Below are 16,028 nucleotides of genomic sequence, written 5' to 3'. Positions count from 1 at the left end.
TAAACCTCAATTTCTGTCTAAAAGTGTGTGTGTGTGTGTGTATGCAGCCCATTTTAGCTTAACCAGTCATTTCTACCTAAAATTACCATTTCTTACCTGTCGGTAAGCTTACTTATAATTGCTTTATACCCTTAATAGCGATTAATGACATGTTCTATGTCAGGCTTGATTTTTACCCTCATATTTATATATTTTTTTATAAAAATAGATTTTTACCCTCATATTTATTATTAATGATTACCCCCCCCCCCCTCCCCTTCCCCTCCACTCCACTCCACTCCATATTTCACTCAGATATACATCATACGCCATAAATTTATTAATTTCTGACTAATTGCTCTGAAGTTATTTTAACAACAAAATACAGGGGAAACAAAAGAAAGACAACAAGATGGAAACCAGCCTTTATATTTGGTGTTTCTGTGGTTCTACAATAAGAATAACTTCTTTATAACTTAGAAAACAGTTTGTGGATTTTACATTGAGCACAGTAGCCATGCACAATGCACAGTAAATAACATGGGATACTGGTGACAGCTTGTTAGCTTACAAAAATAAAATATGTACAAAAGTGTTCACAAAACATTACACATATTGCAGATTATCTCCTCTTCAAAAAGAAACAATGCACAATAGTTTCGAAGTATGAATCGGTTCTTATAAAAAAAAGTCTCCCTTCTTTTATCCTAATGTGCACTTTTTATGTACAATATGACTCAGACACTGCTTTTAAAGAGCATGTATTAAACATCTATCAAATAACCTTACAGTTAAGCAGATATGCTTACACAATTTACCTCAAGAGTGAAAACATCCATGGCTGAATTATTGTATTATGCCATTTCTGTACATCCGTGACCGTACATCAATATTCCTGCTCATATGTATCCAAAACTGCATCTTATAGGAAAGTGTGAACATGTGCAAGAAACATTGTGACAGTCTTCTTAAAATAATATCCCTCATGCTATGGAGTATGATTATCTGTCTAAGCACAAGTGTATGTGGGTATAAAATTATGCATAGACTGAAAGAAAGGAAAAAAATAGGTAAATAGAACACCAGACAGACAGACAGAGAGACAGACAGATGCTTGTGTCAGTAGTTCAGCAAAACATTATTTCTTTGGCTGCAATAAAATAATTTGAAATGTCTGCATATCTCTATCCAATACTAACATAATGTGTCTGTATGTGAGCAAAAAATCAATAAATAGATTTATGCCCAACACTTCGGTCCTTTCATGTTTGATAAGACTAAACATCTCAAGAGGCCAAGGCTAGTGCATTTATCCATGTAAGTCATTTTTTAATCTTTTTTGCATTTTAGAGGCATGCATTTAAAATACAACATCATTTAAAGCATCAGTCTAGCATCGCTAATCAAAGTATGTCTTATGTCTGAGAGAAAACAGTGTCCTTTCGCTTCCATTCTCTGTCAGCTTGACCCCTCGGCACACAGCAGCACAAGAAGTAGTTTCCGTCCAAGAGATGCAACAAATGGGAACTTCCAGGAGCTTGCAGATAAACGTCTGATCTCATGTTGAACTGAAAGGCTTAAAGCATTGAGGAAGGCTCAGGGTGACTGAAAAAGCTTTAGGTGTACATAGACAAAAACAGGACGTCATTGCAACAGTTTCTAATACTTTCAGTTAATCGTGTGTTGGCAGTCGGAGCTGAACACCTGAAAAAGAGGAGAACAAAACAGAAGCTGGAGATCTCACATCTGACCATCAAATTTTATGTAGCTTCCAAATATTATACCTCTAAGTATGTCCTGATATGATGGCCTCCAATGGCAAGCTTCCATAATGAACCTTCTTTGCACTTGTCGGGTATCCGGTGGTCCATCATCCCCCTCAGATGTGGGATGAAGGACATAGGCAACAAGAAAGCAGGGCACACACAAACACATATATTTGTGTGTGTGTGTGTGTGTGTGTGTACATGTGTGATATAAGATATAGGGAAAAGAGGTGCAGCGGTTTGTGGAGGCCATTCACAGGCAGGTGAAGTCAATGTCATTTATGACTGGGGCTGACCACAGTCGGGGTTGGAGGGTAAACAAGTGCCACGTTTACCCGCTCCGAGCCATTCTTGGGGCAGATGATCTCAGTAAGTCCCTCAGGTCGGGACTGGCTTAACAGCTCACCTATAATTCCAACAAAAATATAAAATAGTTTTTAAGTCACACTGGTTTACGCAATGTAACATTTCACAGAAGATTTTACAGGGCTCCAGAATTTAAAATAATTGGGGCACCAAAATGGCTTTTTTAGTTTCAAAATTACAGAACCGCTTGAAAAATAACACCGCCCTGCATCATAATTGCTGAATGAAATCCAACACTCGTTTCTTACTAATTTCGGGGTGCCTGTTTTTTTTCTAGCATGTCACAAAATATGATATGCATTTTGTGGAATTTTGCTTTCAACAACCAGGTGAAGAAGTCTTGTATAATCCCATAATCACCAGAAAAACTACCACAAAGACATGATTCATATCTTCCTCTGAGCCAGATTACAACTATTTGTTTAATTTTCAGTCAGACCCCACATGTATTGATTCTGAAGAAATTCTTTTGTGCCTAATCTTTATTTCAAGGTTATAATTATGGCCAGGGACAGAATAAAAACCAGACATGACCCTGATGTTTTCTACATCCAAGGGGCGACAGAAAATTACAGATTTTGTAGGAAATTGGACATATTTTTCCACTCCTTTGCATATTGTAAGTTAAATTATACAATTTGTATTTTGTCATTTCGAGAATCTTTTTGACTGACTCATGAAAATAACATATGATAAGAGTCATTTTTTCCACAAATTTGGAAATCACGGCTTTTGTTGAAGCCACCAGCTCACATTATTACACATTTTAAATTGTGGCATTCCTCGTGAAAAAATATATTATCATTTACTAACTTTTAATTACAATAAAAGCTCTTTTTTTGATTATGTTATTCACAATGCTCCATGGGATTGTGGTTCCTTCCCTCATTCAAGCCATTTGTCTTGTCCGATTTTCGCATATGAACTCACACAAAGCTATCTAGACTAGATTCTGAATTACTGACACAAATCTTTGTTTATTATTATTTCCATCCTTATATAAATTATTATTCAATTTATATCCAAATTTTCTCTAAGGATGCTCTATAGGAGCGCCTTCACAATCTACCACAAGGTGGCGCTGTTTAACAAGCTTTTATCTGGATGTGTAAGAACTCTTGCTGTCCCAAATAAATCACCTTACACAATGGCTTATAATAAGGGCTAAAGCTATTAAAGTTTATTCTATTTATCGTTTAAAACTCACTGATCATCTGAAGAACCAGTACCAGTTCCCAAAATACTGCAGAGGTGTATCTGTATGCCTGTATGAAGTAGATTATGACAGCTCGTCTTCAGGACGCAAAACCTGATGGTGATGAAGTTTCTTAACGTCTGTGGTACAAAAACAAGTACGAGAAGTCCAGCCTAAGCAGCCTGAATTGATAGGAGAGCCATCCATGTCTATAAATAGAGACGTGTAATGAAGGATTGCAGTGTGCTACTCAGCAAGTCAGTAAGCAAATGGGCACGTTCTGAGTACTCAAGGGGAATCAGACAAACCGCAGGAAGACAAAGAATTACATCATGTGAAAATTAACCGTCAATTTTGATTACATGACAACTTAAAGCAACACTTAAATAAATGTATTATTTTTAAATACATTAGAAGCAAATGATCAAATCTTGCACATTTTTTTTTTTTTTAGTGGAAGTATGAAGTCTGTTTCCATTCTAATTCACCTCAAAATCTTTCTAAATGCTGCTTAATACGATATTTTACATTTTATATTTAATGCAACGACATGCCTACATTTTTTTAATTTAAAAGTCCAAATACTTTTACTGTAGATTCCTTTATTCGTTACCTTAGCTGGCATGGAGTATCACCCCCACAGACTATAAATAAACTATAAATAATCTGATCCGTATTAATGATGTAATAATGCATCAGCCACTAATATTGCCCAAAGCTATCTTAATGACATCAGGTTTGATCTGGTTTTAACAATAGACAACCACAGGCTGACCTGCTTAAACAATTTTTTTCCTGAAGGCATCGCAGTGAAACGATAAAGCCCCGCCAGAAGGGAATTTAATTAATGCTATGAAGCTCAACGATGAAGCTTTCTGAGAAATTATGTGCAATTAGAAAAATATGAAAATTTCCTGTGAAAACTCGTAATTGTGTATTTTAATGCTTATAACTATTTACATCATGGCATCACATTATATGTCCTCGGCAGTAGCCTGACTCGTACAGCACTTAAGCCATTAGCTCTATTGATTTTCTGCTCTCCTTCATTCTGAATAAAGGAGGAATTCCACGAGACTGAACTCAGTCACTCAGCTGAAAGGTGAAGGACAAAGCAAGGCCAATAAACTAGTAACCAGAGTTATGTGAGATTAGCAAACGGGTAACACACAGTGATTATGAAAGGTCTTGTTTCTGATTCTCCATGTATTTACTGTAGACAGAGATTAGGAAATTAGTCAGCAGTTCCTTTATGGGAATCATACAGAATAAAGTTCCTTGCTGATTCATTCTTTGTTATTTGCTCCTCCTCTAGTCTGGCTCATAGTTCTGCTAATGTGTATTGGACAGGGGTGCGTAGGGTACCCAAAAACTGTACTCAAGTAAAAGTAAAAGTAATAGTCTGAATAGTTAATTGAGGAAAAGAATCCTGAAAAAAAATGTCACAGGTTCCAAAAAATATTAAGCAACAAAACTGTTCCCTGTTGAAAAAACAGCATATGCTGGTAAGGTATGTTTTGAAGCATGGGATGCTGGTTTGAGCTGATTTAAGCTGGTCTTTTGCTGGTTTAAGATGGTCATGTGCTGGTCCTAAACTGGTCCGACCAGTACATTACCAGCTAAAGATCAGCTTAAACCAGCAAAGGACCAGCATAAACCAGCATCCCAGCTTCAAAACATACATAACCAGCTTGCGATGTTTTTTCAACAACACTGGTTTGTGAAACAATGATTTCTGAAAGATCATATGACTCTGAAAACTGGAGTAACCGCTGATAAAAATTCTGATTTGCATCACTGAATTAAATTATATTTTAAAGTATATTATGTATTATAAATGTATATATGTATATAACCTCTGACACAGAGAAGAGTGAAAACTCCTCACATGACCGCTACAGAACATCTGAACATAACGAAACAAATGCACATCGATGGATCTTCTTCCGTCTGTTCTGCAAAATATCAGTATTATGTCTAGGCAAAGGCATTCCTCCTGGAACTAACACGGGTTTGGCGGGTGTTCATTTCATACTCTGTGACAGCTTATTTAATGAATAAATTATACATTGTATTTAATGTGTAAGGTACATGTACAACAAACTGGTAATGTCATGGCATCGTGTACTGTAATCTAATCTACACCTGTGGAACCGACAGCACATGCGGTGTTCATCTAGCTAGCAAACCATGCATAGCCTTTGAAGATTTGCTTTCAATTGACTGTAGATCCAAAGCCACGTCTTCAACACTCTTTTCTGTTACAACTCTGAGTGAGAATCGCTTCAGACGACTCAGCGCGTGCGGCAGGGAACTGAACGAATCATTCAAACTGATTTACGAACCAATTCACTGGTTTGCCAACTGGTTTGATCGAGCCTTTGAACAGAATTGACTCAAAAGAATGAATCATTCGCAAACGGGCATCGCTCATTGCCCAGAAAAAAAGTATATGGCGCATTTGGAATAAATTGAAGGATTTTTAACTTGCATTGCATTAAGATAAAGTAACGAGAGGAGCGTCACCCACAGTAACTAAATAAAAGTACCCATTTTTAAATATACTCTAAAAGTATTAGTTACCCCAACAATTTACTCAAGTAAATGAAACTCGTTACTACCCACCTCTGGTATTGGAACGCAATCATTTCTGGCATCAAAACTTAAGAATCTTCCATCTTTCTTGACTTTTGCCCTCAATAACATTTCCAGGTGCGTTGCTGCACTCAGACCTGTTTGTTCCTCTGCCATATTCTCCATTTCTGCATCACAATAGTTTTTGTTCTCGCTCCCTGAGGTGCATTATCAGGTCCTTAAAAGGTAAACTGCACTCCCAGCAAAAGCTTCAAGTCAATACCACTGTACAACAAGACCTAGTAAGCAAGAATTGCTAGCAGGCTTATGGATAAAACAAGAGCCATGAACCATGATGAGCTATAAAGGCCTGTGCAGTGAACAATGACTTCTGCAGACTGTTTTTTTTCTTTGAGTGTATGAGACACAGGATATTTCTTCTTTCTTCCTTCTGCTAGTACTAAGACTTACTACTGCCAATACATCCACAGACATACTGCTGTGAGCATGTAGGAAATACTCCTGCTGCACATATACATGAAATGACCCCCATATAACATATATGAAATTACCCCATAGCAAATCTATACAGGTGGAGCTGAGGAAGGAGGAGGGCTTCTGAAATGCGATGCAACAGCGACAGCAAGCACTAGACGAGTAGTTGAATATTGAGCAGCTCATTGACTGCTGATGTGAAAAGAAACCAATCAGCTGCGACGTGAATAATAAAATGATTATATCAGACTGAGAAAGACGTTGCAACCTATCGGCCTGCGCCATCTAGAGTTTCATGACAGAACTTTGTATTTATTGCCAAGGTGATAAAACCCAACGTATAAAGTAGTGTTATAAACGGACATTTAATGTTTAAAAAATGAAAATATAAAAAACTTTGCTAGACTTGTTTGCTAGACAACATTACGTGTAACTGCTTTATCATTTTTGTGCTGCTACAGAGAATATAGCAGCACAAGAGTGTACAATGTTTCCCAACGTACACTCTCAGAAATAATGGTACAAAAGCTGTCATTGGGGCAGTACCTTTTCAAAATAAACACTTCAAGTACTAATATGTACCTTTAAGGAAGCAAAATGAACCCTTTAGGTACAAACATGTACCTTTTGAAAAGGTACCGCCCCAGTTACAGCTTTTTTATTTCTCCTTACAAACCAGCTAAATAATTTCCAGTTTTGTATGTAACACGAAATTTTCAATCTAATCTATTACTATTAAATAACCACCATCCATCCCCCCCCCCCGACAGAAACACACACACACAAAAAAAACTTATACAATATTTAAAATCCTTATTAATTTTTACTTTACAGTTGTGCAGTAAAATGCACTTTAAAAATTAACTTTTCATTCATGGAGATGACAAAAAAAATGTACCAAAAAACCATGTGGAAAACAAAGACTTTTGAGAGGACAATTACATGAAATTACCATTATATCCAGTAGATGGCAGCAGAGGATCACTCAATAGCTCAGTTGCCATTTCCACTCCCTAGTTTTCAGGTCTTGATTCTGAATTTATTCTAAAATGGTGATTATAACCAATTTTAGTACCGTAAAACAGGCCCGAGGCTCGGCCCGCGTCTGAACTATGACGTGAAAATTGGCCCGAAGCCTGGCCCTAGGGGCTTAAAAAAGTCGGGGACCGTCGGACCCAGGCCGAAACGCAGGGCTCTAACGGACAGAACAATTTAGTGGATTCACTCATGTAATTTTTTACACTCGCGTTTGTCACTCTTGAAACAGTATACGTGGACATTCGGTCCTCTTAGACAAACAAAACTTTTCTTCAAATTGTCAATGAATTATGTAGAGATTCTAGAGAAACAGAGCAAAGCTCGTATAGCGCAACTGACCGAGCTTACTCACATGAAAACTAACTACACATTCAATCTCTTATTTACACCGTGTGTATGCGTTATTTCTCTCTCTGATTATATTAGGTACATTTGAAAGCGTCTAGAACTCTGTAAACTTACGAAAACAAAAAATTAATTCAGAGGGGATTCTTCTGATGAACCTAATGCTGGCTACACACTAAAATATTTGGTCACACTTTATATTAGGTGGCCTTAACTACTATGTACTTACATCAGAAAATAAGTACAATGTACTTATTGTGGTCATATTGTATTTTAAAACACTTTTGCTGCTATTGAGGTGGGATACGGGTAAGGTTAAGGACAGGTTTGGTGGTATGTGTAGGTTTAAGGGTGGGTTAAGGTGTGAGGGATGGGTCAACAGTGTAATTATAAATGTAACTACAGAAATTAATTACAGATGTAATTACAAATAGGTATTTTTAAAAATATAAGTACAATGTAAAAACATGTATGTACACAATAAGTGCATTGTATCAAATGATTAATTTCAATGTAAGTACACAGTAGTTAAGGCCACCTAATATAAAGTGGGACCAAATATTTTTTACATCTTATAAGATCTTCAAAATGTGAGAGACCACAAACATGAGGACAAAAAAAATCCTAGATTGAACCGTTTTGCTCCTATAGTGTGTGGTGTGCCGCGATGTGACAAAGACAGCACACCACACACCAACAGATTTTCAACCAGAGTCCCGACTGTGAACACGGGAAATCTCGCAAAATCTCTGGAGACTTGATCGCTTTCTGAATAGATATTGTTTCGTTTCACGTGATAATCTCAACATCATGTGCGCGTTTGTCCTCGGGGTTCCCCCCACACATCAGGATTTATGATCGTAAATATTCAACATGTTGAATATTTACGATTCGCGATCGGGGGCGCCTCCGATGTTCTTCCGAGCAGATTCAGTCACTCTTAACACACCTCACACCACAGGAAAATCTGATAAAATAATCTTTAGATCCACCAAGATAATCGGGACATTACCTAGGATTGTCGGAAGGGGAGAAATCGGCTCAAAATCAGCCCGATTATCTTGTGGTGTGTACCCAACATAAAGAAAACGCCTCTGGTTGGCCATTGCTTTCAACAGAGATGCCTGTGATTGGCTACAATACTCAACGCTGCAATTCGAAACCAGAGCATGTACATAAAACACACAGGAGCGTTTAAAAGTGGTTGACTACAAGAGGGCACAGATATGAATTGGTAATGGTACTGTAAAAAGACCCCCCACCACCACCACCACCTCTCTCATTGGACAACAACACTTTCTCATTGGATCTACACAAATCTCATAGGTGACCTAGTTTGATCTCAAAAAGGAAAGTTTTCACTATGGAAAGTGAAATGGGTTGTAAATGTCAGTTTACAATGAATCACTAAAACATAGTAGAAATATGAGATAATATCTTATGCTTACATCTCTTTTTTGGGAACATTATCTTATCCTTATCTCTATTGTGCATGTTAACAATACAAAATGTGTGTAAAACATTTTAAAACATCTCTAAATGATCAGCAGCATTTCCTCTTCTTGGTAGAATTAGTTCATAAATAATGAAAACGGGTCAGGTAGATCAGTGGTGAGACTGCTGGCCACATGATTGCACTGTAGGGGTTCCCTCCACCCCCATGACCCATTAGACTTCCCTCAGAGTCTTGACACTTTCTAAACATGGTTTAGAGGTCATATATCTGGTTAGCTATTTGAGATCTGAGGATCAACTTTGCGGGCTTGAGGGAATGTTAAACTCCAAACATCCGGGGTGACAATGTTGCTGTTATGTCAAGGTCAGGTCAGCTGACTCGCTTCAGTCCACAATTATTACTTATTAATAAGAGCCAGGGTGCAGAATGACAGTGAATGGACTAATTCTACTTTCACTGCTTGAGAAAGAAGTGCAACAACAACTAATGAAATATATAGCAATTTGTTTAAATTTGTATATTGGGAAATAACCCTTTCCTCGCAAGGCATCTCTTTGTCCCTACTGAAATGTCCTCTACTGTAAGCTATCAATACAAACACTCACTTCTGCTCTTACATTAACAATAACAGGTGAAACACTGTCACCCAACACCTTGAGAAAGGCCAAGGCTTTTCAATAATGAAATGGAGACTTAATCCTGTCACACACAATTCACACACTCTTTACTGAGAGGTAAACTGGTCCTATGCCTGGAGGCAGGGAGGACAAAAATTTGAACCTATAGAATTAGTTACGTACACAATACATTTAGAAACACTGAATCTAAAAACACACTTCAACAAGGGCACTTCCTGTACTCGCTGGGACAGGAAGCAGCAAAGAGAATGAAACGATGAGACACATCTCCATAACAAAGCCCACTGTTGCTACACAGCACGTCTGGCTTCGACTTCACTCCTACAATCTATTGCTCATACTCAAGATCTTGCATTCCAATGGCGCATTCTTCATCTTTTGTGTTCTGTGCTCTGAATTTTCTATTAACAGTCAACTATACTCTATCACTAACTCTCATAACTAAAACAATATGAAGTACACTGTCAAAGAGAAAAATGCAAATATTTGAGTCAGACATACCAGTATCTGATTTCATGATTGACTTTAAAACCTCTTTTGCACATTAAAAAAAGAAGTTTAATGATTTATGATGACAATTTTGGTCGATACCGATAAACTGATAATTATTTTCATGTTATGGCAGATAAATGGCCAATTTTATATATTTTGTCTAAATAAATTACAAATAAAACACTAAAGTAAAAATAAATATACAAGCGATTGTGTGCATCACATCATTGAACAGTATGAAAAATGGATATTAATTTTGAGATTTGCTAGACTGCATTTATAAATCGTATTCAATTATAAAGTGGTTTTAAATATTTACTTTAAATGACCATTAAATGGTGGCAAGGGTGATCTGTCTAAAGGTAAAAATCGGGCAAAATTGGGGAAATGAGAATGTAATATTAAGGTATTATTTCATAATATTATATCTATATATCCATCTGTGTGTGTGTTGTGATAATATTAATAGCAATAGAATGGTGCCAATATATCACGAATCCCTACTAAATTGAAAAGATGTAAAAAAGGATGCAAGTTAAAATAAAGGATGTACATTATTTTTATTAAGACTGAAGCATGCAATGAGCTGCATTGCATTCCAACCAAAAAACACACAAAAGACAACGCTTGTCTAGCCCTACTGTCGCATTCCAGATATTTTCCAAAGCTGATTTACCTTTAACGCATTCATGCTGTTACTCGCTCTGCAGCCCTTTGTAAAGTCTGAAATATGGGTCAAAGACATCCTGGAATGCTTCATCTTTTTCTCGAGTGTCCAGAGGATGTGGATTCATAAAGGTACTGCCAAAACAAACTGCCTCCGGAATTAACAGCGTGTAGCTGACATAGCGCTTGTCAAGCAGAAGTTCAGCGTGATTTATTGAATCATTCACAACAAAACAAATCTGGGAATATTTGTGAATTTCTGAACCTATGTTTGATGCCTAAAAATGCTCACCGGGTTTCAAGACAAGGGAAAACTGACAGTTTGCTGCAACCGTCTTTCTGCACCACATATGGTGGTATGCATCACTCATTTCCCACTGTTTGACCTCTAGCTCAGTGTGGCGGATGATAAACAGTGATCAGGCAAGACTGTAGAGTGAACAGCAGGATGAGACGTGAGCAGCCACTCGAGGCCGGCGACTCAGACAGAGGATTATCACTCTGAGTGATAAAGCACAAAACACGTCAGTGAGTGAATCAGGGTCATCCCCATGCACAGACGCATACACACAGCTAATGCGGACACAGAAAAAGACTTGAAACAGACTTTTCCCCTTAAGAATGTGGTCATAACGGAATTGCAAATTCAGAAGAGCACAAAAGGAAATTTCATCAAAACTTTATCTGAAACACATTTTCTGCTGATGTGATCAAGGCCATGTAGCCAAAGAAAATAATTAAAGGTGCCATAGAATGGAAAACTGTATTTACCTTGGCATAGTTGAATAATAAGAGTTCTGTACATGGAAATAACATACAGTGCACCTCAAACACCATTGTTTCCTCCTTCTTATGTTAATCTCGTGAATAAAAAAAGACCACTGAAAGACAGGCAAATCAGAACATAACACCGACTGTTACGTAACAGTCGGGATCACTAATAGTTACGCCCCCAACATTTGCATATACCCGACCTGATCGTGTATAATGTATGGTAAGTACTGCCGCTCCATAACAGAGTACATGCGATCGCAAATCTAGAAAGTGAAAGTAAAACGCGATCGTGCATTTGAAAACAGTTTCAATGCCCAGGCTCCCTGATGCCCGCATTTTATTTACAGTATAATTACCCAACCACATAACTGTGCGAGAAAATATTGAAATATATATTTTCCCTGTGTTTCCATCCTGTGAGCTACTGAAATGAGCCGCACTGTGAAACAGCCAATCAGAGCATAGCTCAACATTGAGCCGCTCTGTGAAACAGCCAATCAGAGCAGGGCTTAACATTATTATTCATGACCCTTCCACATAAGCCAATAACAGACCGTTTCATTCTGGGGAGAAATCCTAGGGTGGTAAATGGAATTGTAAAACTGTTTCTGGAGAATGTTTGCCCTTACCTAAGCCACATACTTTCTATGTAGATTAGGGATGGCAACGATTAATCGACGATCAATTAATTGTCGATAAGCGATGTAATCGATAAGAGCTATCGATGGTCGATTAAGCAGTTTCATTTTAGGGTGCGTGCGGCTCATGCGAAAAACACGTGCAAACGTCTGTGAGTGACGGTGAAGGGGCTGGGTCTTACACGAAAATAATTTACTAATGTACAAACTACGCTTTTAATGTGATCCAAACTTTAAAAGTACATTAAAACAGATACAATACAAAGTTCTTTTGTATTGAAATGTAGTAATAAGTTATGTTCAATTATAATTTCCCTAGATATTTGTTGCATATTGGGCACTTCGCTTTGACAGGGCTGCGCACACGAGCAGGACAGATACTATAGAGGCTATTCATTCATACAACTTGTTAATTCATTCCTACGACATATTAATTTGTGGCCACTGTCCAAGTTTCATTAATTTGTTCCCTAGAAAATCAATGAATTTAAATGCGGGAGCAATTTAAGTCATAGTAACAAATTCTTAATTCATGGCCACGGAATCTTTCATTTCCCCCCACATGTTTACCACAGTAAGAGATGCGAAAACAGTGATTAAAACAACAATAAAATAAACCTGCGAATCTAGAGGGTGAGACAGTGGGAAAAGAAACAAAAATATTAAATTCGTGACCGGCTGGCAAAACAGAACACAAAGCCGCTTTTGGCTTGATTTAAATGTATGCGCTCAAACGGCATGAATCCAAAAGCATGGTCGCGATGTAACATTTGCCTGCTAACCAATTTTTTCTCTTGTTAACAAAGCTTTGTACCTCACTTGAGTCATAATACTCGCATTAAAATGTTTCAAATGGGTAACAGTGTGTTTTGCCGTTGCAACGCCGGTGGTTTTGGAAACGGATCACTGACCGCACGTCGACACCCCACGTGGGATACACATACATATATGTATATATGTGTGTGTGTGTGTGTACATATATATACCCTAGAAATTCTTATGAGTAAAATATCTCTGATGTATATTCCCATTCATATTCACAATTTTGAGCACTCCAGAAAGACAAAGCCCAAATTCCCTTAATCATCCATCACAATGAGAAAAACCAAAGAATATATTTCTGATGTGCAGCAAAAGATAATTGAGCTTCACAAATTAGTGAAGTGGCTTTAAGAAAAGAGCTAGAGCAGTGAAAATTCCCATTTCCACCATCAGGGCAATAATTAACAATTTCCAATCAACATAAAATGTTACGAAACTGCCTGGAAGAGGACGTGTGTCTATATTGTCCTAATGCATGGTAAGGAGGAGAGTTTGAGTGGCTAAAGAACATTTTGGGCAGCAAACACTCAAGATGGGTTTGGTGAACACCGGGATAAAAAGTACCCCATGTGTACAATGAAATATACTGCTGTATTTTTTATGTTGTGGGCCTATATTTCTGCTGGAGGTCCTGGACATCTTGTTTAGACACATGGCATCATGGATTCTATCAAATACCAACAGATAAAAAATCAATACGTGACTGATTCTATTAGAAATCTTATAATGGGCCATGTTTGGATCTTCCAACCAGACAATAATCCAAACACAAACCTCAAAAACAACACAAAAATGGGTCACTGAGCAAAAAAAAAAAAAAAAGAAAAGCTTCTAATGTAATGGCCATTCTAGTCCTCTGACCTGAAACTTATAGAAAATGAGTGAGGTGAACTGAAGAGAAGAAGCAGCGTCATGGAGCTGGGAATCTGAAGGGTCTGGAGAGATTCTGGATGAAGGAATGGTCTGTGATCTCTTGTTATGTGTTCTCTAACCTAATCAGGCATTATAGGAGAAAATTTAGAGCTGTTAAACTGGCAAATGGAGGTTTTCAAAAAGTATTGAATAAAAGGGTGTGAAAAATGTGAATCCTCCTTTCCCCTCTACACTCAACCTTACAAACAATATGTCTGTACTACAGTAATATAAGAATAAATAGATGCAAACAAACGCGTCACACATGCATGCATTCATCAGCACATGGCCAGAGCTTAGCAGCCGTCTGGATTCAGATATCTCAGTCAATGCAGAGTGTCTTGATGAGATTTCCATGCAGCTGTCTGCTCTGCTGAAAAAGCCAAACGGTTAAGGTTCAAAGAGAATCCCATTTAAACATATGCTCAGTGCTTTAAGAAATCTGTAACTGAATAGCCCTGATATCAAAAGGTCTGTTCACGGCCATTAAGAATCAAATAAATATCTCTAAGAAGAACGACAGTGATGTATTAAAGTCAACAGTTGATTCAGCAAACAAAGCAAAATGAACAATCATTAACTAAAGGGTGGACCACTTTAAGTTAGAGATTTCTAACATACACGTTAAAGAGACAGTTCAACCCAAATCATTTAACCAAAAATTGTAATTTCAAGTACAAAAAGTTCACAAAAGCAGCAACGATATCTGATTTGTGAACACATCATTATTCTGACCTTTGAACGATTCAATTCACTGACTACGTTTACATGGACATCAGTAATCTAATTATTTACCTTACTCTGAATAAGACAATATTATGTTTAAGGTGTTTACATGAGTTGCTTTTAGAATAATCCTTTCATGTTCCCGTTTTACATGTTATAGTACAAAGATCGATTAATGGCATGCGTCATTACATCACCATGCGACGCCATCCGACTTCCCCTCCGGAATTTCAAGTATAAACATATAGTTCGTCTTCGTGGTGATGCCATATACAGTTTTGGGTGTTTCATTTTTAATTTTATAAAAGCTTCAAGTGCAGTAGTCACTGACTTTGTCCCTATGTGTTCCATGGAAAAAAGAAAATCATACAGGTTTGGACGACATGAGGGTAAGTAAATGACTGTTCCTTTAACACACTGTTAAAATACAGTTGTTTACGAATCTGTATTATATTCATCCGCCAAACCAGAATACAAAATGCGCTAGAACTAGTACCCAAGAATTGCCAACATCTCATTATCATGGGTCTTAAAACATAGGACTTCACAGAGAGACAGAAGCATAACAACAGTCATTGGATGTGTATGGAAGGACTGACATGGGAGACGAATCATGACTGGAAATGGAAAATAACTCAAAATCAGCACCATCAAACTTCATTCATTGCAGACAATGAGGGAAAAACAGAGGAAGGAATCATGATAAATCCATATCACTGTCTCTCAGTAAAACTACCAAAACCTGATTAGAACCACACAAATTGCCATTCTCAGACTTGAGTAAGGGCTAAGGAATTCGTAAACATATCTTGACCACAATTCATATATCCTCTTCATCAAACACAAATCTGATTCCGATGTCTTTTTCATCCCATTCCAGATGTTTCTAAACATTTCATTGCACTCTTCATTCTCCCTTTGCTATTTGTGAACACCACACAGAGACGTCCATTAAGGTAACACAATGTCAAACAATATTGTAATCAAAGATCAAGGCTTCATTTGTGCAGATCTGGAACAAGCCAGACACAAATGATGAAACAGAACTAGATTGTTCCCAGTATAATTTACAAGTGCTCAGCGTTGGGCTGCTTGCAGTCTCAACAGCTTGTGGTCTCGCCGCCCACTTAAATAAGACGTGACCAT

The 16,028-nt window shown here is 37.5% G+C and overlaps 1 protein-coding gene across 2 annotated transcripts in view; it reads right to left on the bottom strand.

The window, feature by feature from the left end:
- Positions 1–298: 298 nt before the first annotated feature.
- Positions 299–16,028, bottom strand: part of LOC306855854 (malignant fibrous histiocytoma-amplified sequence 1 homolog) — a 41,054-nt gene continuing 25,324 nt past the window's right edge. Inside the window, exons 2-3 of one of the 2 annotated variants that reach the window (XM_079394774.1) lie at positions 1,764–2,151; positions 299–1,683 (exon numbers count right to left, since the gene is read on the bottom strand). In XM_079394774.1, coding sequence (XP_079250900.1) covers positions 2,021–2,151 — 131 coding nt within the window. In that variant the 3' untranslated portion in view covers positions 299–1,683; positions 1,764–2,020. The remainder of the gene's footprint in view (positions 1,684–1,763; positions 2,152–16,028) is intronic. The other variant, XM_079394775.1, reaches the window with a different exon arrangement.

The sequence above is a fragment of the Barbus barbus genome (assembly GCF_936440315.1).
Source record: "Barbus barbus genome assembly, chromosome: 36".
NCBI classification, from domain to species: domain Eukaryota; kingdom Metazoa; phylum Chordata; class Actinopteri; order Cypriniformes; family Cyprinidae; genus Barbus; species Barbus barbus.
This window is presented reverse-complemented; position numbering and strand designations above follow the sequence as displayed.